This window comes from Erythrolamprus reginae, chromosome 8 (genome assembly GCF_031021105.1).
Source record: "Erythrolamprus reginae isolate rEryReg1 chromosome 8, rEryReg1.hap1, whole genome shotgun sequence".
NCBI classification, from domain to species: Eukaryota; Metazoa; Chordata; class Lepidosauria; order Squamata; family Dipsadidae; genus Erythrolamprus; species Erythrolamprus reginae.
The window spans coordinates 58,636,407-58,662,778 of NC_091957.1; the positions used below are offsets into that span (position 1 = coordinate 58,636,407).

General features: G+C 63.0%; 2 protein-coding genes across 10 annotated transcripts; one reads left to right on the forward strand and one right to left on the reverse strand.

Moving 5' to 3' along the window:
- The first annotated feature begins 228 nt into the window (after positions 1–228).
- On the forward strand, positions 229–5,235 carry GJB1 (gap junction protein beta 1). 2 transcript variants are annotated; one of them, XM_070760080.1, is made up of 2 exons: positions 229–866; positions 4,005–5,235. In XM_070760080.1, exon 2 carries the CDS (start codon positions 4,017–4,019, stop codon positions 4,854–4,856), a length of 840 nt encoding a protein of 279 aa, XP_070616181.1. In that variant the 5' UTR covers positions 229–866; positions 4,005–4,016; the 3' UTR covers positions 4,857–5,235. The 2 variants fall into 2 exon arrangements, with proteins under 2 accessions (XP_070616181.1, XP_070616182.1); XM_070760081.1 differs by having other exon boundaries at positions 500–884.
- Positions 5,236–6,390: 1,155 nt separating this feature from the next.
- ZMYM3 (zinc finger MYM-type containing 3) lies at positions 6,391–25,116 on the reverse strand. Of its 8 annotated transcripts, XM_070760060.1 has the most exons (26): positions 24,505–24,590; positions 20,586–21,371; positions 20,148–20,197; positions 19,923–19,995; positions 19,093–19,384; positions 18,768–18,960; positions 18,427–18,639; positions 18,093–18,243; positions 17,881–17,996; positions 16,752–16,838; positions 16,518–16,668; positions 16,116–16,288; positions 14,965–15,130; positions 12,606–12,664; positions 12,319–12,481; positions 11,103–11,215; positions 10,851–11,025; positions 10,413–10,559; positions 10,203–10,306; positions 8,949–9,117; positions 8,699–8,850; positions 8,258–8,372; positions 7,568–7,822; positions 7,360–7,477; positions 7,030–7,257; positions 6,391–6,663 (listed from the first exon to the last, which is right to left on the reverse strand). In XM_070760060.1, exons 2-25 carry the CDS (start codon positions 21,352–21,354, stop codon positions 7,056–7,058), a joined length of 4,206 nt encoding a protein of 1,401 aa, XP_070616161.1. In that variant the 5' UTR covers positions 21,355–21,371; positions 24,505–24,590; the 3' UTR covers positions 6,391–6,663; positions 7,030–7,055. The 8 variants fall into 8 exon arrangements, with proteins under 8 accessions (XP_070616161.1, XP_070616159.1, XP_070616162.1 ...); XM_070760058.1 differs by lacking the exon at positions 24,505–24,590 and adding an exon at positions 25,036–25,116 and having other exon boundaries at positions 6,391–7,257; XM_070760061.1 differs by having other exon boundaries at positions 6,391–7,257; positions 19,923–19,989.
- Positions 25,117–26,372: the final 1,256 nt, after the last annotated feature.

The following is a 26,372-nucleotide window of genomic DNA, read 5'->3' on the forward strand; positions in this document are numbered from 1 at the left end:
TCCAAATGTCAAGGGTGTGTTGCCTTGGCTTTCAAGAAACGGTTCCAGCCCTTCCGCCTAGTTTACCCAGGGCAACGTTTTGCCCCCCCCCCGACCCCCCCTCACGGCTTCTGACGCGCTCTGGGCGGCCTTGTGAGCGATGACTGGCAGGGGCCCTTGGAAAGAGCACCCAAGTGCGCAAGTTAATGTTTACAAGAGGACAGTGACTTTTGCAACTCATGGAAACTCTGGGGCTCACACGATGTGGAGCAAACAGCTGGTGGCAGAGGGTGCAGAGGTGGGCAGCCGGTGGGCGCTCTCTCGGAGGGGGGCACTGCTAGCATGGACAGGACGGTCTCTGGGGGAAGGGGTCCTTGCAAGGGGCCACCGAGCAGCAGACCTCTCTGGAGGGGAGCCCAGCGTTGGCTCTAGAACCTGGGAGAGCCTCACAAGCTGAGGGTCCAGGCTGGGCAACCTGCCGCTGGGTGGGGGCAGGGCAGTGACCGGCACTGCTGATCTTGGAGGGGCGGCTGGGGTCCTTCTGAGCCACACTGAAGCTTTCTGCCTTGAGTGAAAACAGCAAGAAAAGTGACCGTTCCAGTGGGGGCTTTGAGCTCAGGCTTGGAAGGGGCGGCCAGTGGCCCCCAAGCGAGGCAGGAGCCCCGGAAGGGGGACTCTGCCCCCAAAGACGGTTTGGGACCGACCTGAGGCATTGGACGTGACTTTCTGGGCCTTTAGTCACCTGGGAGGACTCTGAGAGGGAGGAGGTCATCCGGGGAAGGGGGTGGGCCTCTCCAGGGGTATAAAAGCTCTCGGTGGCTGGCGCAACTCCCTCAAATCCAGGGAAGCCGGCTGCCCAGCACCACCTCCTCCTGCGGCTGCGACAGGTGAGCCTGGACCAAGGGGTGAGTGGTGGGGATGCGGGGGGGTGGCTTTGGAGGGGTGGGTGGGCTTCTCGCTCAGTCAAAGACCCAGAATTTCACGATCAAGTTGTTCTCTGCTGCTTCACCTTTGAGCTTTCGCCAGGCAGCCCTGGTTGGAGGCAAAGGTTGATTCCTCAAGCCAGCCCAGAAATTAAGCCCTTCCAACAGCTGTTGCAAAGGAGGGGGAAGGAAGAACGAGGGGGGGGGGGCGCATAAAAGTCCAATAAATAAATAAATAAAAAAGGAAGGAAAGGAAAAGAGCTTTTCAATGTGGCTTTCAAAAGTCCCAGGACGCCCCACAGCCCCCCCCCCCCAAAGAGCTCCAGGGATGACCTGGCTGAGCCGCTCTGATCAGCCCTGGGAGCCTAGGGGGGGGGGGGGTTGGGGGGGTCCACCTTTCCCCTGCTCTGCCCCAACAGGCGCTTAGGGGTCTCTCTCCCCTTGGTGTCCACCCAGCAGGTGGTGGGGAAGTTCAACCAGGCACCAAGAGGGGGGCACACACACACACACACCCCCTGGGCCTTCACTGAAGGCCGACTCCTTCCCCAGAGGGGTGTGGTGGCCTCGCTCTCTCCCTCCAAGTCAACTGGCCGGCTCTGGGGCTGGGAGCCCTTATCTGGCCCATCTCCCCACACCTCCCTGTGCTGCTGGCGCCATTTTTATTTCCCTCCCCACCTCTGGCAACAATGGGCCAAAGGCTTTGCAGAAGGCCACGCCACCAACCCCAACATAGCGACAGTGGGTCAGTGGGCAAACAAAGCAACTTCAGAAACGGGGGGGGCAGCAGCCAGAGCGAAGGCGAGGGCTACCCGGGGGCCTGTGGGGGGCAGGCAGGGCCTGTGGAGGGTCAAGGCTGGATCTTCTCCCGTGGTCAACCTTTTCTGTGGCCCCGGAAGCCCCTCGTTGAGTGGCAGTCGCCAGTCAGGCTCCCCATTGGCCGTGCCATCCATGCTGGGCCTCCTTGGCCACTTTCACTTGTCCAGACACTGACCGAGCAGAATAGAGCATGGCCTCCTTCTCCAAAACCCCCTCTGTCTCTTTGAGACATGAAGCATCATGTTTACATTCAGATGTTCCGACTGTGTGCTGGGCTCCCCCCCCCAAATCTCAGGGGCCCAGAACACCGAGGAGGGAGACCTTTGCTCCGGCCGATCTCTGGCCCTCCAGCTGTCTGTTTGTGCTGGCTTAATGTTTACCTTCGCCACTGGGCCAGGGCTGGGAAGGCTCGGCTGAGTAGCCCCAAGCCCCCTCCCGGAGTCTGCGGGTGCAGGTCCCATCCAGGTGGCTTTCGTGTTCCAGGCCCAGTTGCCCTTCGGACAGCGAGACGGCCCAGAGCCAGCCCCCGTGACGGCATGGAGGGCTGGGGCAGAATTCCGCCCCACTGGCGGGTGGGAGGGCAGCTCCTGCGTCCGTGGGGCCTGAGCTCTGGGGAGACGCACAAGGGCAGGGGGGGTGCGGTGCATGTGCGCAGGGAAGGGACAGGCTCGGCCTTTTCAACTGAGGGTCACTTTGTCTCCGGCCGGCCTTGGCACTGGACTCCGGCACTGGCTTGGCACCCCGGAAGGAGACGCCAAGAACCTCCGTTTCTGCGGAATATGGTACGGCTGACGCCAAATGGCGTCACGGCTGAGGCAGCTGGCCAGCGTCCAGCATCTGGACCTTTGGCCCTGGGGCAGCTGCCAAATCGCAGGCCCTGGAGGGGAAAAGCCCACCCCCAGCCGGATCCTAGGGGACCTTCTGCCCCACGCGCAGTGGGTCTCTGGGCAGCAGGCTCCTGGCAGCGCGTGGGACCAGGTGCCGTGGCCGCTCGGGCCGGCTGGAATGGCACACATAGGGACTTTGTTTGGTCAGGGTGGGCGGAAGTCCTGACAGGCGGCCTGAATTCTAAAGTGTGTTGTTTGGTGGCCGATAAAGGGCTTATTGTATGCAAAGTGACTTATAAAGCGGCATATGACTTCCCCGAGATGGGCCGAGTCTGCTGGGCGGCTGCGCCTAGAGAGGGAGCCTGCGGCTGCCGGGCACAAGGACAGTTCCCCAAGGCAAGGTAAGAGCCGGCAGGGGGGCTCGTCCTCACCCCGTGGAGGAGCCAACGGGCCGGCCGGGCGTCGAGAGAAACCCATGGCCACTTTTGGCCTTCTCCACCCAGATTTTGTGGGCTCATCGCAAGCCCCCCAAAACTCGATTCTCAAAGTATTATTTAAAATATGTTTGTATCTCCCTAAGTGTCCATCAGTGCAGTGGCTGTGTTTGTGCAGGGCCTCCAATGAATTTCTGGAGGAGGGAAGGACTCTCCCACCCAGCAGGCACTCCAGGGAATGGCACCGCTCTGCTTCTGGGCTTGAGAGCAGCCAGCGTGTGCCACGTGAGGGGACCCCAGCCGCGTCTCCCACCTGGCGCAAGGGGCAGGAGGCATGGTGGGCAGTGGGGAGCATCTCTGCCCCTCCTGGGGAAGGGGCCGGGCTGGCCCAGCAGAGCTGCTCAGGCGTACGGGGCTGGGGATGCAGCCAGGCCCCTCACAGCAATTGGGGGGGAGGGTGGGGGTGGTGGCATCAGCCGCAGGGAAAACCCAGGGAGAGGAGTGGGGGACTGCGAGGGGGTCCCCGTTTCCGCTGGAGGGGCTGGGCCAGGCCCATGCCCGCTTGTGGATTTGGGGGCAGCTGCCAAAGGAAGCTGTGGGAAACGGCCAGTCCTTGTAGGCAGCGCCAATCTGACTGCAGCCTCTGGCCAATTGTCACGGTGGGCCAGGTGTGAAGAAAGAGGAGGGAAGGAGCCCCGGGGGTCTCTTTGTCTCTGTTAGGGCAGCGGGGCTGTTTCTCTCGGCCTGATTGGGTGGGGAGGGGGGCTCGGGACAATCCTGGAGGGCCGATAGCACACGGACGTTTCTGAGAGCAGGGCTGCCATGGGCTTCAGCGAGGAGGGGTCCAAACTCTTGTCTTTATGGCCACCGGGGGTGGGTGGGTCTGTGGCAAGGGAATGGAACAAAGCCAGGTGGGGCTTAAGGGAGGGGCGATTTGAGGGGGGGGAGATGGGCACAGCACAAAGTGGGGCAGAGATTGAGCCCCCCCCGCTCTGACCAGACCCTTCCCCTCCCCAACCTTTCAGGTCTGAGGCGCCATGAAGTGGGAAGGCTTCTATGCCCTGGTCATCGGCGTGAACCGCCACTCCACCGCCATCGGCCGCATCTGGCTCTCCGTGGTCTTCATCTTCCGCATCATGGTGCTGGTGGTGGCCGCCGAGAGCGTCTGGGGGGACGAGCAGTCCTCCTTCACCTGCAACACGCAGCAGCCCGGCTGCAAGAACGTCTGCTACGACCACTATTTCCCCATCTCCCACATCCGCCTCTGGGCGCTGCAGCTGATCCTGGTGACCACGCCGGCCCTGCTGGTGGCCATGCACGTGGCCTACCAACAGCACCAGGAGAAGAAGCTGCTGGTGATGACCGGCCACGGGGACACGAAGCACCTGGAGGAGGTCAAGAAGCACAAGATGCGCATCTCGGGGTCTCTCTGGTGGACGTACATCTTCAGCGTCCTCTTCCGCCTCCTCTTCGAAGGCTCCTTCATGTACATCTTCTACATGATCTACCCAGGGTACCAGATGATCCGCCTGGTCAAGTGCGACGTCTACCCCTGCCCCAACACCGTGGACTGCTTCATCTCCCGGCCCACCGAGAAGACCATCTTCACCGTCTTCATGCTGGCCACCTCTGGCATCTGCATCGTCCTCAACGTGGCCGAGATGATCCTGCTGATTGTGCGGGCCTGTGTCCGGCGGGCCAGCCGCAGCCACAACCCCTCCTCGGGGAAGGGCTCCTTCCTGGGACACAAGCTCTCCTCGGAGTACAAGCAGAACGAAATCAACCAGCTGCTGACCGAGCACGACGGCTCCCTCAAGGACATTCTCCGGCGGAACTCGGGGCTGCAGGAGAAGAGTGACCGCTGCTCGGCCTGTTAGAGGCCCAGTGCTGTCGGTGGGTCTCTGGGCCCCGGCCTGATGGACAGCAGAGGACTCTTCCGGGCGGCCGAGCTGCCTGGTGACGGCACCGCCTCAGGCCCTTCTGGGGAACCGGGCTCGGGCCGCTCCCCCTCCCGCCCCTGCTGTGGCCTCGCACGTCCCGCCCGTTGGCTGGCAGGCTGCTCCGTGGAGAGTTTCTGTGGGTTTCACCGGGTGGGCCTGAGCAACGCCCCAGTTGCCCCTGGGGGAAGCCCAGGGGCCGGTGGTCTGCAGTGGGGCTGCGGAAGGCCCCTCCCAGCCGGGCAACCCAACCGCAGCGGGGGTCACTGGCTGCATTTCACTGTACCAAAGCAAGTCGCAGTATTAAAAGGATTTTACAGCTCCTGCTTCCATGGTTTCTTTGGCCGTCCACAGCTGCCCGTGGGAAGGGGCTTCATTACCTGGAGATGCCGGGCCTCCCTCCCTCCGGCTGAATCCACCGCCTGCCCCCGTTTGCTGAAGGAGGGGGGACGAATCTTCCCTCCCCACGTCTGGATCCAGGCAAAGGCGACTAAGGCGGGGGAGGGGGGTCTGAGGAAAGAGGGGGCAGCCAGCAGGACCCTTAGCCGGTTGGGGGGGGGCAGCAAGCTGCCCATTCCAAGTGTCCCCGTCTTGCCAGCCAAAGGAGGGAGGGGCTGTGGGTTTTGCAGAGATGGGGCAGGAGGGGCACGCCAGCAGACCGGCCCGACTTCCTTTGTTGTGGGGCTACTAGCTAAAGGAAGCAACCCCCCCCGCCCCCCATAGAAGGAGGCACAATGAGCCAGGCGGAGGTGGCCCTGGAATGGGAAAAGCCGCCTGGCCCCACAGCTGGAGGAGGAAGGGCAGGGGCCCAGAGCTCCACTGGGGGCAACGGGGGCTTGAACATCTCAACTGAAATGGGGCAGCTGAGCTCCCTTGGGACCAGCCGGGTTCCTCTGCACCCAGTCAAGTGGGGGGGGGAGGGGCTTGCCCGGGACCTCCCACGGAGGCTGCCCAGGGGCCCTGCTTGGCCCCCACCCTGGCCCCAGGCGACCCTCAGTCAGACGTCCTTCCTGCCTCCTTGCCCAACCCAGATTCCTCCTGGGCAGAAACCCCCCTGCTCCTCCTCCCTGCCAGGTGCCCCCCTCCCACAATCACAACCTCCCCCAAAGCAGACCGCCTGCTCTTGCTGCGCTTGGCCGCCCGGATTCAGCCAGAATGCCTCCCTTGAGCCGCCCCCCCGCCCCCTCCACAATCATCCCTAGCTTGCACAGACCGCAAAGTCCACTGGAGGGCGCCAAGATGGGCAAAGCCTCTGGCTCTGACCACAGCAGCATCTCCCCCAACGCCGTCTTGAGCAACCGCCCCCTAATGGCCAAAGAGGGAAAGAACACACAGGAGACGGGCACCCCCAGATCATTTCTCCAATAGAAATTGGGGACGGGGGGGGCTGGATCCCCACTGGTCTCGAGGGCCCCCCGGCTCACCTCTGGGGCCGCCCCGCCCCCTTCCCTCGCCAGAAACAGCCAAACCCAGAGAACTTTCTGCCTTTATTTGAAATGAACGGTTTCCAGAGAGACGCGGGGGGCGGGAGGGGCCGGATCTGAACGTCCAGTATATCACAACGCGACAACGAGGCCCGCACCTGGCTGGCTGGAGACACGGACACTGCAGGGCTGGGCCAGGACAAGGTATATACAGGCTCCACAAACGGCACCACCACCACCACCACCAGCCGTAGCTCAGAGTTCAACGCCACACGCAGAGATGGGGGGGGGGGGACACCCGGGTGCAAGGCGCCTCTGAGCCCCTGCAGGAAGAGCAGCAGGCCAGGGCCAGAGGTCAGCAGGAGGGGAGGGGCCACAGAAGAGAGCGGGCCCTCAGGAGCCACCCCTCCCTCCCTACCTCCTCCCCCCCAACGGCCAGGACAGGCAGAGGTCGGGGGCTCTCGGTCCGACCTCTGGGCCCAGAAGCAGCCCGTGCCCTCTCCCTTGCCGGAGACAGACTGGGTGACAGACAGGCCAGCAATGCACGGACCCCCAAGAAGTCTGGGGAGGCACCAGGGTGGGCAAGGGGGCAGCGGCCAAGCCCTCTGTGCCCCTCCACCCAAAAGGGGAAGGGCTGACGGGCGAGCGGCCCCTGGAGGGGGAGTAGGGGAGAGCAGCCCGGAGCCCACCTTCTCTCACAGGGGGGCCGCCCGGGTCAGTCCATGTCGTCGTCCAGGCCCCCCACCCCGCGGCTGTGCTCCTCGTAGATCTCGCGCACAGCCAGGATGCGGTTCAGCATGCTCTCCAGCATGCTCTTGTCCATGGGGATGACCGAGTACCAGAGCGGCGACTCCGCGATGCAGGAGCGCTCCGGCTGCAGGTAGAAGACGTCATTGCGGCTGCGGAGGCTCTCGGGGCTGCAGGCCGGAGGGGGAGGGAGAGAGACGGGGGGGGTGTCAGAGGAGCCCTTGGGTGGGGGCCAGAGAGCGGCCAGAGGGACACTCCCGCTCCCCGCTCACCATTTGGAGAGATAGAACTCGTAGAACTTGACCGGGCAGCGCAAGGGGTTCAGGCGGTTCTCCCGCTGCTCCAAGGCCGGCACCTCCTCCTCTCTCCTCCGCTTGCCGAAGCTGCTATCTGCGTGGAAGGGCCGGCAGAGGGTGAGCGGGGCTGGGGGGAGCCCTGGGGGGGGCCTGGGGGGGGTGAAGCAGAGGGCGGGGTCCCTACCTCGGCCCTTCCGGTGCCGCATGGGTGCGTAGTAGCGGATGGTCACGACTTTGGCCAGGCCCCGCGCGGTGGTGCACTTGCGCGACTGGCGCACCACGTTGGTGAAGGAGAGGCGCATGTGCTCCTCGGCCGTCTGCAGCCCGAAGTACTTGGTGTTGAAGAACATCAGGGTGTTGAGCAGCACGAAGGGGGAGTAGACGCCCAGCTGCTTCCCCTCCCAGAGGTGCTCCTCTTCCACGCGGGAGAAGACCGTGCCTGCAGGGGCCCAGGGGGCAGCCGGACGTCAGGGAGGGAGGGAGGGCGACCGGGGGCTGAAACCGGGCTGACGGGGGGAGAGCCGGGAGCCTCGAGTGGCAGGGCAGAATTTGGAGGTCCCAGGGAGGGGCAGCCGGCGTGCCTGCCTTTGTGCCACCCCCATCACCCGAAGCCTTGGGAGCCCCCCAACTCTTCCTAAGGGTTCCCGCCCCATGCAACCCAGACCGGCCCCGTTTCAGCCCCGTAGCGGGAAGAGGGGAGACCCGGAAGCTCCTCCCCTTTCAACTTTGGAGACACCATGGCGCTCAACCCCCCCACCCCTTTGCCAAGGCTGCCTTGCCTGGGCCACAGCACTCCCGGATCCAGGCCTGCGGGTGACCCGGCCAACACCAGCCTAGGAGCCCCCCCCCGCCCACCCCCACAGCAGACGCTCACTGTTGGGCAGGACGGGGGGCTGCCAGCCGTTCAGCAACTTGTTGAGCTCTTGGACAAAAGTCAGGTAATAGAGGTCAGTGAAGATGTTGACCATGCGGTTGTTCTCCAACAGGTACTGGAAAGGCCGAGGGACACAAAGGTCAAAGAGGTCAAACACGCTCCCCCTCCCCCCAAATCTGCCTCTCCCATTGCCCTCCTCCACCAGGGGGTCTCTGAGGCCGGGACACACACACACACACACACACACACGCACGCAGAGGCCTCGTGAGGGCTGCTGTCTGCAAGCTTCTCACCCCCCAGAAAGGCCTAATATGCCCCCTCTGCTCCCCCCCCCCCAGGAACTGGCCACCTGAAATCCATGGACAACCTCCGGGGAGGTCTCGCCCCCCTCCCTCCCTCCGCAAAGGCCCTGGCTGAGTGGGGGGGGGGGGTGTTCCCCACCTGCTGGATGCCCAGGCACAGGTAATAGATGCTGTCCGGCTCGTAGTGCTCCCCGTTGGGCCGCGTGATCTCCTGGACGAACTGGGCCAGGCCGTAGTTCAGCTCGGCCGCCGTGCAAGAGAGGATGTCCTCCTTGATCCGCATGGGCTTGGCTGCGGGCAGCAACGGGGCAGGGAGGGGGGCGGCCTCAGAGGCGGGAGCAGGCAGGGACCCCCACCCCCTCCCTGCCCTCCCCCCGTCCCAGACTCACGGCCAAAGCGCAGTTCGTCCCCCTTGCTGGTTTTGGCCCCGGCGTATTTGGCCTGCACCCAGCTCTTCCAGGCGTTGACCCCGTAGGAGGAGTTGAGGGCCGAGCCGCTGGGCTGGCTGCTGACCGAGTCCCTGGAGCAGCTCTCGGACAGCACCAGGCGCTTCTGGCCCTGTGGGGGTGGGGTTCTGGTGAAACCAGCACCACGATGGCATCGGCCAGGCAGCTGGGAGGGGAGGAGCCCAGGTCCTCCCCCCCCCCCCGCGGCAACCTGTGGCCAAAGAGCCTCCTGCTTTGAACCAAGTCAGGGGTCACTCAAGCTGGCAAAACACGAGAGGCTGTTTTTCCTTCAGGCAATACAACTCCCCCTCCCCTGCTGAACATCCCCCCCCCCTTGCAGGATAGAGGAGGGGGCAGTTTGCTCCCCAGGATTCTCATCCTTGTCTTCTGAGCCTAGGGCAGAGATGGTGAACCTATGGCACGGGCACCGCAGTTGGCACACGAGCCGTTGCCCTAGCTCAGCTCCAGCGTCCATGTGGGTGCCGGCCGGCTCTGGGAGGGCGTTTTTGGCTTCCAGAGAGCCTCCAGGGGGCTGCGGGAGGGCGTTTTTGGCTTCCAGAGAGCCTCCAGGGGGCTGCGGGAGGGCGTTTTTGGCTTCCAGAGAGCCTCCAGGGGGCTGCGGGAGGGCGTTTTTGGCTTCCAGAGAGCCTCCAGGGGGCTGCGGGAGGGCGTTTTTGGCTTCCAGAGAGCCTCCAAGGGGCTGCGGGAGGGCGTTTTTGGCTTCCAGAGAGCCTCCAGGGGGCTGCGGGAGGGCGTTTTTAACCAGGGAGCCTTTGGAGTTTTGGAGGGTGAAACAGGAGCCTAATGGAAAGAGGCCGTTTCCAGCCTCCAGGGGGCGGGGAAGCTGTTTTTGCCCTCCCCAGGCATTGAATCATGGGTGTGGGCACTTGCGTGTGTGCGATGGCCCTTTTGGCACCCGAGGGGGGAAAGGCCCGCCCCCACTGGCCCAGGTGAATGTCTGTTAGCAAACACTCCTTCCCAGTTATCGCAAAGCACAAACAGCGACAACAACAACCCCCTCCCTCCATGAAAAAGAAGCGGATCTCTGTGCTAGCCGCATTTTGGCCTCGGCTCCTTTTGAAAACCAGGGCAGAAAACGACCCTTCCGGGCTCTTCGGTCCCCAGGAGCCCCCCGGGCGTAGGGTGGGCAGGTCCGGCCCTGGTGTGGTGGGTGGGGCGACCCCAGGCGGGACCCACCTTGCGGATGGAGCGGGGCAGGTCTGGGTCTGCCGCCACGTCCTCGGGGGCCACCAGGCTGCAGTCGAAGAGGAAGTCCACGCTGGGGTTGAGGTCCAGGGGGTCTGCAGGGGAAGGCAGGAGACGCTGCAGCCCGGCCCCCCCCTCCAGCACCCCACGTGCTCCTGCAGGGAGCCCCCTCCCCTCCCCCTTCCCCGGGGCTGCCCTCACTTTTGGGGAAGTCGGCCTCCAGGTCCTGGCCCGGCTCATCCAGGACGTTGGCCATCTTGACCGCCATGGCCAGCACGTCGTCCCTGGCCGGCCCAAAGAGGTCGCAGTCCTCCAGGAGCCCTTCGGTGCTCTGGTTGCTCACCAGGTCTGTGGAGATGGGGGGGGGGGTGTTTCTCAGGCCTGCGCTCCTTCCTGGGCCCCCTGCGAGCCTCCGGGAGGGACAGGCCGGGGGGCCTTTCCCCACATGCCCCAAGAGCACGCGGGGGAGGGGGTAGGAAGGCCCAGGGGGAGGGTCGTGGCTGGCTGGCATCCGCGTGTCCTGGGCCCAGGGGGACCCTCCCTGCCTCTGGCCCTGCCGATCCGCCCCCTGCCCAGCTGGCCTTCTGGGGCCCAGGGGGGTCTCCTGGCAGAGCGGCCCCTCCCCCCCACAGGACCCACCGCAGAGGTCAGAGGAGGCCTTGTCCAGCTCTTCGGCCTCCGCGATCATCTCGGCCATGGCCAGGATGTCAGCCTCCAGCGGGTTGGAGGGGATCTTGACCTTCAGCTCCTCAATGGTCTCCACAATCTTCTCCGTGCTCTCCAGGGTGGTGGGCAGAAACATTGGCACAGGCACCTGGGGGGGGGGGAGGGAGGGGTCAGGGCCTGGGGAAGGGAGGGGAGGGGCCTCCGGGCAGGGCAGGGGGTACTCACGGGGACCGGCATGGAGAAAGGCACCGGGACCTTCTGGCAGTACATGTTCATGGGCATGGGCACAAAGACCGGCACCGGGACGGGCAGCACCACCAGCTGGGGGTTCCAGTCGTCTGTCAGGAAGGAAGAAAGAAGAGAAGAACAGAGAGGAGAGGAGGAGTGGAAGGAAGGAAGGAAGGAAGGAAGGAAAAGAGAAGAAGAGAGACAGGAGAGGAAGGAACGAAGGAAGGAAAAGAGAAGAACAGAGAGGAGAGGAGGAGAGGAAGGAAGGAAAAGAAAAGAAGAGAGGAAAGGAGGAGAGGAGGAGTGGAAGGAAAGGAGGAAGGAAAAGAGAAGAACAGAGAGGAGAGGAAAGGAGGAGAGGAAGGAAAGGAGGAAGGAAGGAAGGAGAAGAACAGAGAGGAAAGGAGGAGAGGAAGGAAGGAAAAGAGAAGAAGAGGACAGGAGGAGAGGAAGGAAGGAAGGAAAAGAAAAGAAGAGGAAAGGAGGAGAGGAGGAGTGGAAGGAAAGGAGGAAAGAAAAGAGAAGAACAGAGAGGAGAGGAAAGGAGGAGAGGAGGAGAGGAAAGAAGGAAGGAAAAGAGAAGAACAGAGAGGAGGAGAGGAAGGAAGGAAGGAAGGGGGAAGAACAGAGGAGAGAAAAGGAGGAGAGGAAGGAAGGAAAGGAGGAAGATAAAGAGACAAACAAAGAGGACAGGAGGAGAAGAAGGAAGGAAGGAAGGAAAAGGGAAGAACAGAGGAGAGGAAAGGAGGAGAGGAAGGAAGGAAGGAAAGAAGGAAGGAAGGAAGAAGAGAAGAACAGAGAGGAGAGGAGGAGAGGAAGGAAGGAAGGAAAAGAGAAGAGAGGAGGAGAGGAAGGAAAAGAGACGAACAGAGAGGAAAGGAGGAGAGGACAGGAGGAGAGGAAGGAAGGAAAGGAGGAAGGAAAAGAGACAAACAAAGAGTACAGGAGGAGAAGAAGGAAGGAAGGAAGGAAAAGGGAAGAACAAAGGAGAGGAAAGGAGGAGAGGAAGGAAGGAAGGAAAGAAGGAAGGAAGGAAGGAAAGGAAAAGAGAAGAACAGAGAGGAGAGGAAAGAAGGGAAAATTTAGCAGGACTTGACCCGCCTGCTTGGGGCCCCTCTCCAGCCACCTCCTCCCTTTGTCCTTCTCTCCAAGCCAGGGGAGGGGGGCAGGAGGACCTGTCCCCAGGAGGGGAGCACCCAGCGCCCCCCCTCACCTGTCTGGCAGCCCTCGGACATCGTCTCGGTCTGGCAGGAGATCTCCTGGTCCTGCATGAGGGGCTTGCACATGACGGCCTTGTTCTTCCGGGGGGTGACCGGCTGAGTCGGCTGGGGGGCAGCAGCGGGTGCAGGCGAGGTGGGGACGGCCTTGGTGGGCTCCTGCAGGGACCCAGGCGGGGCAGAAGGGCTCAGCAGCCCTCCTCCTGCCCCCCTGCCCACCCCGGCTGCAAGGGGCCTCCCCAGCGCCAGAAGTGGGGGCCCTCTCCTCCCCCCCGAGACTCACCGGGCTGGACTCCGCTTTCTGGGCAGTGGTGGAGGGCTGCTTGGGCTCTGGGCCCTGACCTGCGGCAGAGGGAAAGGTCCACGGCTGAGGGCTGCAGCTCCTCTGCCCAGCTGCCCTGCCCAGGAGGCCCGAGGGCTCCCTGTCGTCCAGGTGCCTGGCCCTTCTCATCCGGGGCAGCAGGAAAAGAAGCCGTCAGTCTCCTCACCAAGGACCAGGCCGGTGCCCAGGAGACCCGGGTCTGAGACCACCAAGGGGGGAGAGGCCCCCCAACTAGAGGAGAACGCTGGGACGCGGCCCTGGGATGGAGTCCGGAGCTACCCAGGGGCCATCCGGGCAGGGCTCTGCTCTCCTCCCCTGGGCCCTCCTGGAGCAGCGGTTCTACTGACCTGTCTCAGAGCAACCCAGCCAAGCGGGCATTCCCTCTGGAACGTTCCTTTGGCCATTCAAGAAAACCTAAGTCCTAGCCTTGGGACAAACAACTTTGGGTAATTCATATACCGGTCCGGCCGTTCGGCTACCGAGCTATAAATAGCTCATGGCGGAGGAGCACAGCAGCCCTCCTCCCTAATTTGGGCAGCCTCCAGATGTGCGGACTTCAACTCCAAATTCCCTGACCCAGCACGGCCACTTCTGAGAATAGTAGATGGTAAAAATTCATACAACTGGGGGGGGCTGGGGGCTGGGAGGGGGGCAATGGATAGGAGAAGTCCCAAGAGTGAGTTTTGGGTATGTGAAAGGATGCTCCCCCCTCCTTAAAGGCTGTGAGCAGCTGTCAATCAAAATTCCTAGTAGCAGTAGTAGTAATAAGTAATGGTAGTAGTAGTATTACTATTGCTAGGACCCCCCACCCTTTGCAAGAGGCCTTTCTCCTAGAAGAGCAGAAGTCAGGCCTCAGCTGCCCCCTTGAGCCCCAGGATGCAAAGGGCAGCCCAGCCAAGACCCCTTGCCTCCGCCCCGGCCAATGGCCTCCTCACGCTGATGGGACCAGGACGAGCGGAAAAAGGGACTTGTGGCCACTTCATCTGACCAGCTGAAGCAACATTGGCCCAACATTGGGAAGTGTTTATATGTGTGAACAGCTGTGGATAAACGAGGCCTTTTCAACTACTGCTTTAGAAAAGATTAGAAATAAAGTTAGCATTAAAAAACACCAGGGGCAAAAGACCCCCCCTGCCCCAAAGTCAGATGGATTTTATACTTGATCTCAGTTACTGCAGAGGTTCTAGCAACACAACGTAGATACAATGTGGAGAACGCAGGGGCAGGTTAGGCCTCTATATATTTCCAACCATTTATAACTTTCTACACCTCTATTTCCTCCCTCTCTCTCTCTCTCTCTCTCTCTCTCTCGCACATCAAGGCCCCTCAGTTACTTGAGAGCCTTACTATTCAATAAATGAAAGTTCAAAACCAAAATCATTGGGTGAAGAAGGGAGAAGGGGCCTCGGAGACCCCAGGAGCACCCGAGGCCTTAGAGGTGACAGCCAGCCCCCACCGGGAAGCCAGATGGCAAAGGGGGGGGGTCACCCCGATACCCTGCCCAGACGGCCACTGCAGAGAGTAAGAAAGACGACCTGGGTGGGGGTCAAAGGCAAGTGGGGACGCCAGGGCGAGGGGGGTGGGGAAGTACACTTCAGGTTCCACGGCAGACAGAGAACATCCAGAAGGGGATGAGACCCCTCTCTCCTTCAGTGGACTGTCGGGGGGGCGGGGGGGGGGGAGGACCATAATCAGGCCTGGAAGAATCCGTTACATAGCCACCGCCAATAAAAGTACTTCCGGTTCCCCTGTGGAGTGGAGGTCTTGGAGTGGTCAACCCAGGGGCTTCAACATGTATCCATGCATTCGACTGCTGTGCCCCCCAACCCGGAAGGAGGCGGCTTAAAGCTCCACAAATGCTTTTTCAGACGAGCGAAACCAGCCCAATAAACACCATGTGGAACCACCCCAAGCTCCACCCTGGAAAAGCCCCCTGGCCACGGCTGCCACCGGACCCTTGAGCAGGGGTGAGTGGCCCTCGTCCCGGACCCCCAAAGTGCGGACCAGCCCCGAGAGCAAAGGAGGAGAACAGGCACGCTGCCCACCCCCCACCCTGGGACCCTCTGGGAGCCCAATGGGGTCTCTTCCGCCCTAGACGGTGGGGGCACCATTGGTCACACGCCCCCCCCCCCCCGGATGGCCCGGCATCTCAGAACCAGAGAGGTGAGCGAGAAAGGGAAGCCACCCGCCCCCCCCCCCCGCCGGTGGAGTTCCAGCCCAGCCCCCCCCCCCCCCCCAGGGCCAGTGCAGGATTCTTCCTCCGCCCCATTTCCACTCATGCGCTTCCACGCCGTGGCTGACCAAAGCACCGTCTACTCACTGTTCAGCAGACTCTCGGGCCCTGTCTGGGTGTCCAGGTTGGGCTGGTTCTGTTGGTTGTAGAACCGCAGCAGGCACTGCTGGTTGCAGAAATGCTTGATTTGGCCTCGCCAGTGGACCGTCTCCAGCAACTTCCCCTGCCGCTTGCAAGCGTGGCACCGAGCTGCCTACCGGGCACCAGAGGGAGGGGCAGCATTAGGCCAGGGGCCTCGTCCCCCCACTCCCAGATGGATTCCCCCTTCAAAGCCAGGCTCCTGCCGTGAGGCCCTGGCTGGGCTGAGATGCTAACTGGGGGGCTTCCAAGGACAGGCTGCCCCGACTCTGCCCGAGGCCCCCAGCCACACCAGTCCAGCTGTGGAGAGGCAGCAGCCCAGCCTAGGGCAGAGCGAGGGGTGTGTGGGTGTCACATCTACCAGTTCAGAGGCCCATAGAAGGGGGAGATTGCAAGGACTGAGCGGTGCCTTAAGTCCGTGGCCCCATATCCGCCTGCTTGGGGCAGTTCTGAGGGTCACGGAAGGGCACTAGCAAGCCAGCCACCAGCAGCCCCTCAGGGTGTCCAGGGGGAAAAGCATTTTGAAATTCCCGGACATTTCTCTGTAACCCGTGATCTAGTTAAGGCCCGGTCGTAGGTGACGCCATACCAAACGGCTGAGCCATGGAGAAATATCGGCAGCCGAGTGGTCACAGTTAGGCTCATGTTTGCTTGACTCTGCCAGGCAGGCTGTGACTTTTAAACATTTTAATACAGTTTGTTCCCCCCCCCCCCTGATTTATTCTGTTTTTTTCATTAATTCGCTGATATTTCCTAAACCGCTGATTTTCCGGTTAATTCCCTGGTTTCCCTAGTTTCGAAGTCTGCTGGACACCCTGGTCCTGAAAGGGGGCCGGAGAGGAGCTGCCGATGGTGACCACCCAAAGGGGGGCAGGGGCCTATTCTAACCCACCTCAGAAGGGACGGGGAGTCAGCAACTCAGCAGCCTCCCCCTGGGACTCCTCCCAGGGCCAGATCCCCCCCCCCCCCGGGATCAAACACCTCCTGGGGGGGTTCCAGCCAGGGGGCACTCTCTCCTCCCAAGAGGCCTGCATGGCTTCTCGGCCCACTTGGTGCTCGTCCTGGCGCCCCCCTCCCCCGCAGAGAAGGCCGCCGCTGACCTTGTGGTACCAGAGCAGGTATTTGGCCTTGCAGTCGTCGCTGCAGAAGTCCCAGGTGCTGCCCTCCAGCTGCTCGGTGACCGCTCGCTGGCAGGTCTGGGAGCAGTAGGTGCAGGTGACGCAGCAGAGGCCGAGCTTCTTGGTGAAGTCCTGTTTGTAAAGAAGCACACACCCTGCGGAGAGACAAGACGGGTGAAGGCCTCCCGGGGGGCGGGGGAGGCCACGGGAGCCCACGGCAGGCAGCCACGCACGAGACACGCACACAAGCACACACGAGACGCAGCCCTTCCTGCACTGGCCCCGGGCGGGGGTCCCCGTCGCTCACCTCTCTGGTCCCAAGGCCCAGGCGGCCTGCGAGCCCCTGCCCACCGCATGCACCGGCCGAGCCCCCCGCCCGGGTACCTTCGCTGCAAAAGTTCTTCTCCACCCCCGAGAAGCGGATGCGCTCGTGCAGCAGCTTCTCCTGTTTGCAGTGTTCGCACTGGGAGACCACCCCCCGCAGCCGCTTGAAGTCCTCGCAGCAGTCGCGGCAGCAGAACTGGTAGACCTTCTCCTGCCAGAGAGCGGAGGCCACGCGGGCGTCAGGCGGGCACGCACGGGGGCCCTCCCCACCCCTGGGGGAAGGCCCCCCCTCACCTGCCAATCCAGGATCTCTGGCTTCCCAGTGAAGAGGTTGTGGCAGGAGTGGCAGGTCAGGTGGATCCCACCTTCTGGGCTGGAGCGCTGCATGGTGAGGGAAGGGGACAGGGTCAGAAGGGGGCAAGGACCCTGCCCACCTTGCTGTGGCCCCTCCCGGCCCCCGGCTTGCCTCCCTGCCCACCTCCAGGCTCAGTTTGCACTCACCCCCCCCTCGGATACCCCTCCCCTCCTGCCCACCCCCAGCGCTCCCCTCCCCCGGGACCAGGAAGGCCCCCCCTCCAGCTGGCCCCCCTGTGCTGCTGCTGCTGCTGTGGGGAGGGGGGGCAGCCCAAGACCAACTTTCTGCGAGTGGAATAAATTATGCAAGTCACACAGGTGGTTAATTTCACTGATTTATTGGGTAGCAGACACAAACTCTCTTTGCCATCAGCAGAAGCAAAAACAGATTCATTTCAGACAATGACACCAGCACCCCCCCCACGAGAGATCCAACATCATAGAGAAAGGTCCGTAAGCTACGAATGAGATGTGCAGCCTGCCCCCCCACGCCCCCCCCCCAGTCATTGGCTTCTGAGATGTCGGCAGGATCCCGAATGTCTCCACTCGGAGAGGAAGATTCACTCATGCAAAGGCTGCAACGGAGAGCGACGGCCGGGGGGGGGGGCCGGGGGGCGGAAAAGAGGGGCCCAGCCAATGGGGAGGGAGGGAGGAGGCGGGCACAGCGAGAGGGGCCACCCTCACACACACACACACACAGCCTGGGAGTGGCCCCGAAGGAGGCCCTTCCCCAGGCAGCACCAGAATTCGAGAAGGCAAATCCACCCACAGGCAGAGCATCCACAGGTGATCCACTCGGGCGACCCAGGCAGGAAGAGGGAGGGCAGGTGGCGTAAGAAAGGGGGGGGGGCGCGCAAAGAGCGAGGAGGGGGGCCCCTACACCTTCTGAGTCCCGGGCGCTGCCTTCCCTACTCAGAGCTGTCTGGGGGAGGGGGCAGGGGGGGCGCAGGAGCCTTTTTCCTTTCCCTGCCAGAGAGGTGGGAGTGGAGCAGCAGGGCCCCTCCGGAGGCCTGGGGGGCTGCTGGGCCCGGTCCCGTCACTGTGAGGGTGGGGGGGCCTCCGCATGTACCTGGAATTTGGTCCAGCAGCTGGGGCTGCAGAACTCGTAGACCACCTGCTGGTTCTGGTTGTAGTAGCAGGGCTCCGAGAGGCTCTTCCGGCAGAAGCTGCATGGGCGGGTGGGCCCTGCGGAGAGGAGGAGGAAGAGGAGGGGGGCGCGTGGCAGGGCCGGTCCTCTCCTCCCCCCCGGGGCCCAGCGCCCGCACCCCCCGGCCCGGGTACCTGTCAGTCCGGCCTGCTTGACCTTGTACGAAGTGGTGCAGCAGACGGAGCAGAAGAGGCCCTGCTTGCCGCTGGGGTCTTTGTGGCAGAGCATCTCGAAGTTCTTGCAGAGGGTCTTGCACCAGAGGCAGGGGTAGACCCGGGTGTGCTTCTGCAGGGGCCCAGAGCGAGGGGGGGCGGATGGGCAGGGCCGCTCCTGCCCCCCTCCCCCTCCATCAACGCCCCCGCCTCACAGCCAGGCAGACGCAGGCAACCTTCAGCCCCCCCACCCCCCAAGAGAGAGGGTGGCTGCCCCGGGCCTGCCCCACCCTTTCCCTCCCCACGGCCCCCGTACCTTCTTGTAGCCGTTGAGGCAGGCGGAGTTGCAGAAGCGCTTCTGCTGCCCCTCGTGGTGGAGGAACTCCAGCGGGGACCCCTTGTTGTACAGGTAGAGGCCGCAGCTGTCGCAGCAGTTGGTCTTCAGCCCTTTGGTGGCCCGGAACTTGGTGAAGCAGGCGTCGCTGCAGATGCGGTGCACCACGCTGCCGTTGCTCACCTCGTGCTGGATCTGGGGGGCGAGGGGGGGGACCCATCGCAGCCTCGCCACAGGACACACACACACGCCCCAACACCAGGGAGGGGAGGGGACACTCCCGGGACGGCCTTCCCTGGCCACAGAGAGGGCTCTCGGCCTACCTCTCCAGTCTTGTAGCACACGCTGCACCGGACAGAGTCCGAGGTCTCAGCCGCCGACTGGGCTGGACGCTGCTGCTGCTGCTGCTGTTGCTGGGCTTCGTAGAGCGAGAGGCAGACGGAGGAGCAGAACTCGTGGAAGGCGTTGTCCGAGCCGGTCTGGGCCACCACCGACTCCTTGCTGTTCCAAATCTCCCTGGAGGGAAGGAGGCCGTCCGTCAGGCCTGGGGAAGCAGGCGGGGGCCAGGAGGCTCTCCCAGGGTGCAGGGGGAGGGAGCAGGGAGGCCCTGGCGGAAGGCAGGGGTGGGGAGGTGGGGGGGGCACCTACTTTTTGCAGAAGGTGCAGCTCTTCCTGCTGAGGGGCCGCTTGGAGAAGGTGGTCAGGCAGGAGCTGGAGCAGAAGAGCTGGGGGAGGCCCTTGCGCTGGTAGGCCGTCTGGCCCTTCTGCAGCGGCGTGCGGCAGTTGGCGCAGTTCATCTTGGTGACGGTCGAGCGGGCCGCCCGCTGGGCCATCTGGTTGCGCAGCGACAGGCGGGTGGGGCGGCGGGTGCGGAAGGGGACAAAGTCTTCGTCGTTGGGGTCGTCCACCATGGCGTCCGAGTCCTCATCAGAGACGGGGACTGCGAGGCGGGAGGGAGGAGAGGGGGCAAGGGCTCAGGGCCTCCCTCACGAAAGGGGAACTCCCCTAGAGCCCCCCCCCACGGACGGAGAGGCAGGACGGGCATTGAAACAGAAACAATGGACGCCTCTTGGGGCACCTGGGGTCCCTCCACTTAGGCATAAGGACATCTGGGAAGAATGAGGTTCTGTTTACATGTCACCATTCACGCAAATGTTTCCCCAAGTCCATTACTTTACATTTGGAACCATTAAACGGCAGTTTCCATTGCTTTGACCACTTCTCTAGTAAAGCTAAATCATTTCCCATATTACAGACAAAATTCCAAGGATTTATTGAACTGTTGCGGGAGAGAAAAGACTCGGACCCAAGCTGCAGCACCAGCGGAGAGTCTGCCTCCGGCCTGCAGGGTCAGTCTCTCTCTCTCTCTCTCACGAAACTACTCTGGGCCTCTTTTTTCACGCTTGCTGTATTCCCCAGTTGACATGCTGGGCCAATGGGGAGCCCTCCTCCTGGCCCTCCCGCCCGGGTGGACTTACTGCTCTCTGAAGAGTTGACCGTTTCTGGCCGAGACACCTCTGCCCTCCTGGCTCGCTCGCTCCGCTTCTGCTCCTGGAAGACACCCAGGAATCACCCTGCAGCCCCCCCCAGGGAAGGCGCCCCCCCCCCAAGCCAGCCGGTTCCCAGGCTCTGAGCTGGGAAGGGGGAGGTCCGAGCCCCAAAGGCAGCCCAGGCCCGAAGGAAGGGACCAAGGCCCAGCTTACCCTTCCAACAGGAGGTGCCGCCTCGGCTCCCTTCGCACCAGCCCCTTCCCCTGCAAGAGAAAGCAGGAGGAACCCAATGGGCACCCAAGACCCCCAAGGGGGCCCCCCTCCCGCTCCTGGGGACAAAACCACCTCCAGGGAGGGCGATGTGGGCAAAAGGAGGGGGGCTCAGCGGGGCTTTTTCAAGAGGCAGCTGGGCTTGGAAGACGCTTCCCTCCTCACCCGCTCACGGAGGAGAAACTCCAGCCACCTCTCGAAGCACCTTTGGGCAAGGATGACCAGGACCCTCCCCAGATGAAGGAGGGGGCTTCAGAAGGGGCCCAGGGCTCAGAGAAGGAAGCGGGAGGGTCTCTGGACCTGGTCAGCAAAGCAGGAAGAGCCACCCGGCCAGGCGGCAGGGAAAGCAACCGCGGTAAGTCTGGCAGAAGGCCGACCCACCTGCGAGGGAGGGCGGGGTCCCCGCTTTTGCCGCTTCACTGGGGCCACCCTCTTCCTTGGCTGCCCTCAGGCTGCCCTCAGCCACTTCCAGCGGGGGCAGCCCAGGCTCAGGAAGGCTGTTGGGCGGGGGCTTCTCTTCCTCCTCCGCGGCCGCCGCAGGGTCCTCCTTGGACTGGAGGGAGCTCTTCTTGGGGGATTTCAAGCGGGACCTCTTGGCCAGCCGTGGGGCCGCTGGGGGGCTGCCGGGCGAAAGGGCGGCTTCTTGGGGAGGGGGCAGGCTGCCCACCTCCACCACCTCCGGGTCCTCCTTGGTGGAGCTGTCTGGGGGGCTCTCCTGCTCCATGGCTGCCTGGGGCGCCCCCTCCTCCTGCAAAGCCTCGACACTCAGGCGCTCAGTCCCCTGCCCAGGGGGGGCTTCCGTCCCGTTCTCCTGGTCCCCTCCTCCTTTGCTCAGGCTGCCCAGAAGGCCTGGCTTCTCCAGAACAGCCACACTGCTGGGCTTACTGGGGGCCGAGCTGTTGGACTTGCTCAGGGTGGACAGGTCAGCCGCTTTCCCCACGCCCAACTCCAAGCTCCCGTCGGGCGCTGCTTGCTTGGACACCTCCCACTCCATCTCTTGGGACTGGGCCGCCGCTGCTTGTGGGACGGAGGCCGTTTGGGAGGCCAGCAGGTCCTCTCCGAACTCCAGGCCCACCGGGAGGTCTCCCACCAGGGGCTTATTGTGCAGAGTCAGGGGCCCCAAAGAGGCAGGGAATCCACTGGGATCCATTCAGAGAGGCCGAGCAACTGAGAGGGAAGGGAAAGGAAAGCGGTCAGTCCTCCTTCACTGGCCTACAAATCAGCTGTGGTCAGAGCAAAAAGATGCCTCCCAAAAACCTATTTCATGGAGACACCCCTCCCCCGGTCTTTAACGGATGCCGAACCCCAACTGATCTGAAACAGCCTGATCGAAATTATTACCCACTACGAAGCAACAGATCCATGACAAAAACAGTCACAGGCCGATTCACGCACACACACAGCGCTCACTTTGGGAAAAGTAAAGCTGGGACCAATACGGAGGGTCAGTTGGAAAAAAATTAAAAATGCTTTGTGTTCATATGAGACATTTAATTGAAGTATTAACCTATTTTGTCAGGCTCACCATGTACTGGACTGCAAACCCATCAGAACTAAAACCAATGTTAAGCCCAACTAAGTTTAATGTGTTGCACAAACACAGCCGCTAGATCTTGGTTTAGGATGGTGTGAATAGGCAGCCCGTGTTCTACAGGTAGCCCAACATTAAGCAACCTTCCAGAAATAGCGCAGATTCAGCTACTGAATGCTCTCCCAGTGCAAACCAGCCCAGGATCTGCCCAATGGCCCTCTTCCCCGACCCCCCATGCAAACCCATCCTGGGCAGCCCCCACCACAGGCACCGGGGTCTGAGGGCTTGGCAGTGTGTGTAGATGACCATTGGCGTAGCTGTTTTAGGCTGAAAGAGCTCCATGGGCCCACCGCCGCCCAACCGAGCCTCGGCCCTCCTTCCCTTTTAAATCAAGACCCGAGATTAGGCGGCCTGGAACGGTCACTTTTTAACAGCTAAATGCAAAAAGATGTAACCGTTTACGCCCGTTTACTGCTGTAAGCTGAGCTAAAAGGAGGCACACAAGTCCATGCTGACCTCAGACCCCCCAACCCTCGCATGAGTTAATCCTCCAAAAGGCAAAACCTTTGTTGGGGTCACCACGGGAGTGTTTGGCAAGCAACACAGCTGTACAAAAGGGAGACCCTGCTAGCTGGACAATGCAGGCCATAAGCAGCTCCAGGGCAGCTTGGAGACCCTTCGCAGAGGGCTGCCACCCGTGCCTGGCCACGCTTGGCCACAAGAGAGAGAACCTGCCTACGGGACCAGCCTCTGGCATGGGGGGACTGAGATACTCCTTCCCCCTCGGCCTTCACAATTTTATGCATGGTATGTCTGTATGGATGTTTGGTTTTATAATAAGGGTTTTTTAATTGTTTTAATATTGGATTGTTATATGCTGTTTTTATTACTGTTGTTAGCCGCCCCGAGTCTACGGAGAGGGGCGGCATACAAATCCAATTAATAATAATAATAATAATAATAATAATAATAATAATAATAGAGGCCTCAAGGTACAGGCAATCCCCGGGGCTTCCTTTTCCTTTCTTTGGCCATGCTATCTGGCCGCTGCTTCCCTTCACTGTCCAATGAGTCTCCTCAGGGGATGTAATTCTGCGTGGGAGGGGGCCATTGCCTGGAATGTTCCCCGAAAGTCTCTCTTGGGCAAGGCAGAGCCCCCCACTTAGGCCTGCCCTTCTTGTCCCTGGCTTTCCATAGCGTCCATTGTGGCCCAGGGGTCGGGGGGCAGAAGGTGGCTTGCAGTCCCTCTGCCCCCTCCTAAGTGGGCCTTTCCAATCAAGCTCAACCCAGTTGTGGTGCTCACACCCATCAAGGGATGTCGCAGGTATTATAAACACCGCCACTAGGCTGGTGCTCCCCAGCTTCACGCTTACATCTCTATGCAGGTGAAGTATTATTGTTATCATCATCATGATTATTTATTAGATTTCCTTGCCACCCTTCTCCAAAGACTCTGGGCAGCTCACAGAATGCAAAAAACAACATGACAACAAATCGAGTTAATTAAAAGTGACTACTAAGTAGCAGGCAACATGGTGGGGCTGTTACCCAGTGCCCAGAGACTGTGAGGGTCTGGAAGGGGCAGGTGGGATCTCAGCAATAGGGCGCGACTATCGGCCTCTGATCTTGCGTGGGCCTGCGTCTCTTACGCCACTGGAGGCCTCGCTGGTCCTAGAGGAACAGACCCACAATCTGGGGAGGCCTCCTGGACTTGCAGTTCCAAAGAGAGCGGCAGCCTTTGGCCAACTGTAGCCAGCTTATCAGTTACACCCTTCCCTTGACCAGGCAGCGCTGAGGACCGGGGTTTGTACTCCTGCCCCCCTCTCTCTCTTAGGCTACTGCAATCTGCTTTCTGTGGAGCTGCCCTTGAAGGTAACTTGGAGGTGGCGGCTGCTCATTCCCTGATTGGCCCCAGGCTTTGCCCACCCCTCTTTGAAGGGAGCTGTGTGGGTTGTTAAGGCTTCTTCCTAAGGCAAGGGGGCCCGGGGGTTGCTTCTACAGCCCTTCCAGGGCCACCTGCTCCCCACAGTCTGTCTGCCCCACGTGGGCCAAGGGAGGTGCTGGAGCTTCCCATCCCCCCAGGGAGATCAGGGGGGGGGGCAGAGGTCCAGCAGCAGTCGGCTCCTCCCACCCTTTGGGTCGCCCAGCTGCCCTGGCTGCAGAAGGGGAGGGGGCGCTTGGCACGGCAGGCTTCCTTCCTTACAGGCGGCAAAGGGCCCGGAGTTGATTCCATTTTATAATGCCGCCCTTCTCCTGAGACTCAGGGCGGCTTACAGCCCCTTGGCCAGAGCCCTTTGGAAGCTTGCACGGACCCCGGGCCCCCCGCCTCCCCTCGACCCCCCTCCCCCGGAACCCCCCCTTCTCGCCCCCCCCCCGGAGGGATCCCGCCCCTCCCGCCCCCCAAGGCGCCCAGCGGCCCAAGGCGCGCGGGGAAGTCCCGGGCCGGGTGGAGCCACGCGAGACCTCCCGGGAAGCACCTGCGGGAGGGCCGCCGCCATGCCATGCCCGCTCCGTCGCGGCGGGGGCCTGGCGATCCTCCCTCCAGGAGAGCTGCCCCCCCCCGCCTGGCCCTGCGGACCCCCCTGCAGGGTAGGCCGTCGGGAGCCACCGGCCCGTCCAGGGAGACCCCCCGCGCCCCCTTCAGTGCAGGCCGCCCCGTGGCCCCGCCCCTCCTCCCGCCCGTGGCCCCTCCCCTCCCGCGCCCCTCCCCCCTCCCCTCACGAGGCCCCGTCGCCGCCTCCCCCCCCCCCGCGCGGCCCTCGCCCTCACCTGCCGCCCCCCGCCCGGCTCCGCCACAGCGCTCGCCCCGCCGCACCCGTCCCCGCCGCAGGCGCTGCCGGAGCCCCCGAGGAGCGTGCGGAGGCGGCGGCCCCTTTAAATGGAGGCGCGCTCGGAGCTCTCTGCGCGCCGCAGCCCGAGCGAGGGGGGAGGTCGGGGAGGCCGCCCATTGGTCGGGGCCCAGGCAGCGGCGCGCCCCGATTGGCTGCCGGATCGCGGGCCCTGCGCGCCGATTGGCAGCACCCGCACCGGAGCTCGCGAGACTGGCCGCGGCAGGCCGGCGGCACTCAAAACCCGGCGCGGAACGGCCCGCTCGCTCGGATTGAGCGGGCAAGACGGAAAACATGGAGCGGCGCATCACGGGGCGGAGTCGGAAAAGGGCGAGCGGAGGGGGCGGTTGAAGGGCTCCCACCCGCCGCCTCTGCCCCCCCTCAGGAGTGCCCCCCCCAAGTGCGAGGGGGCCGCGGGGAGAGGCGGCGCCGGCTCCAGACCCCCCATGCCGCCCCCCGGCGGTGCCCTCACCTCCTCCCTGCGGGCCGGGCTCCCTCGGGGCGGGCGGGCGGTCAGCGGCAGCAGCGAGGAGCGCGCGGGCAGGGCGGGGCGGGGCAGCGGAGACCACCCCCGCCCCCTCGTCGCGCCGCCCCCCAAGCAGACCCTCCCCACTTCCGCCCTTGCCCCAAAGGGGGGCAGGAGGGGAGGAAGCGGGGGGGGGGCGCCGAGGGAGGGTGTCCATCCTGCTGCAAGGCTTCCCGCACAGGAGGGAAGGGGCGCCACGGGGAGAAGCGCTCGGCACAAACTCCCCCCCCGGGGGCCTTTCCGAGAAGGGCCCCCTGCACCCAGGCGGGGATTGGGGGGGGGTGAAGGCCTCGGTCGGAGGGGGGTCCTGGGGCGAAGGTCCCCATCCCGCTTTCTCCTGCCACCTCCCTTCCTCTCCCAGGTCCCTGCAGCTTCCAAAGAGGGGCTTCTTTTTCTCAGGCTGTTGCCACCCCTGGGGGCTCCACGTGGCTTCGGGAGGGAAGAGCCCAGGGAGCCGGCCTCTCTCCTCCCGGGACCGTCCGTGGGCTCTGTGCCCGGAAGAAAGCGCCCCAGGAATCGCTCCCAGTCACAGGGCCCGGCCTGCTTCCCCCCTCCTTTATCTTAGTGGATTTTATCCAGGTGGCTCTTTTCGGGCGTGTGTGAATCCAGCGTGTAATGAATATGGGTTCAGTCGATGGGCCCCGTGTGCTGCAGGAGGCCCCTCCGCCCCAGTGTGGCTGCCCAGCTGCCTTGGAGCTGCTGGAAAGGGAAGCAGCATTGTTTTGATCCCTGGCTCTTAGTTGGGCGACCCTGACAGGCTTGTCATCACTCGGTCACCCCTCACAGGGGCTGCGACTCTCTTCCCCAACCTACATTTTTCTCTGAAAGGACACAGGCCGGGGCCAACACCAGAAAGGCTCTGCGAGGTAGTTCTGGTCCAGATGAAGTTCCTCAGAGGGCCTGGCTGCCTTGGTGGACGGAGCGGGAAGCCCCGGCTTTGCAGTCAAGGAAGGCTGAGCTGGCTGAGGAGCTGGAGGACCCCTGCCCCCTTGCCTTGCGCATGCCCATCTTGCACCATGTCTCAGCAGCCCTCCAGCCCCCTCCACCAGGGCCCCAGCTAGGAATGGCATTTCTGGCCTCCACCTCTGGGCTTCCTCTCTGCCAGCCTCCTGCTGCCACGGCCTCCAGGCCTATGGCATTTCCTGCCGCTTTCCCAGGGAGGCCAGGCAGACAGGGGCAAAAGCAGTGGGGGGGGGGAGTGCAGCATCTGGTGTGGCAGCCGCGCATGTCAGGGTGAGTCACGGCCCTTGTGGGCACCTTTGGGGCAGAGGGTGAGTGGGTGG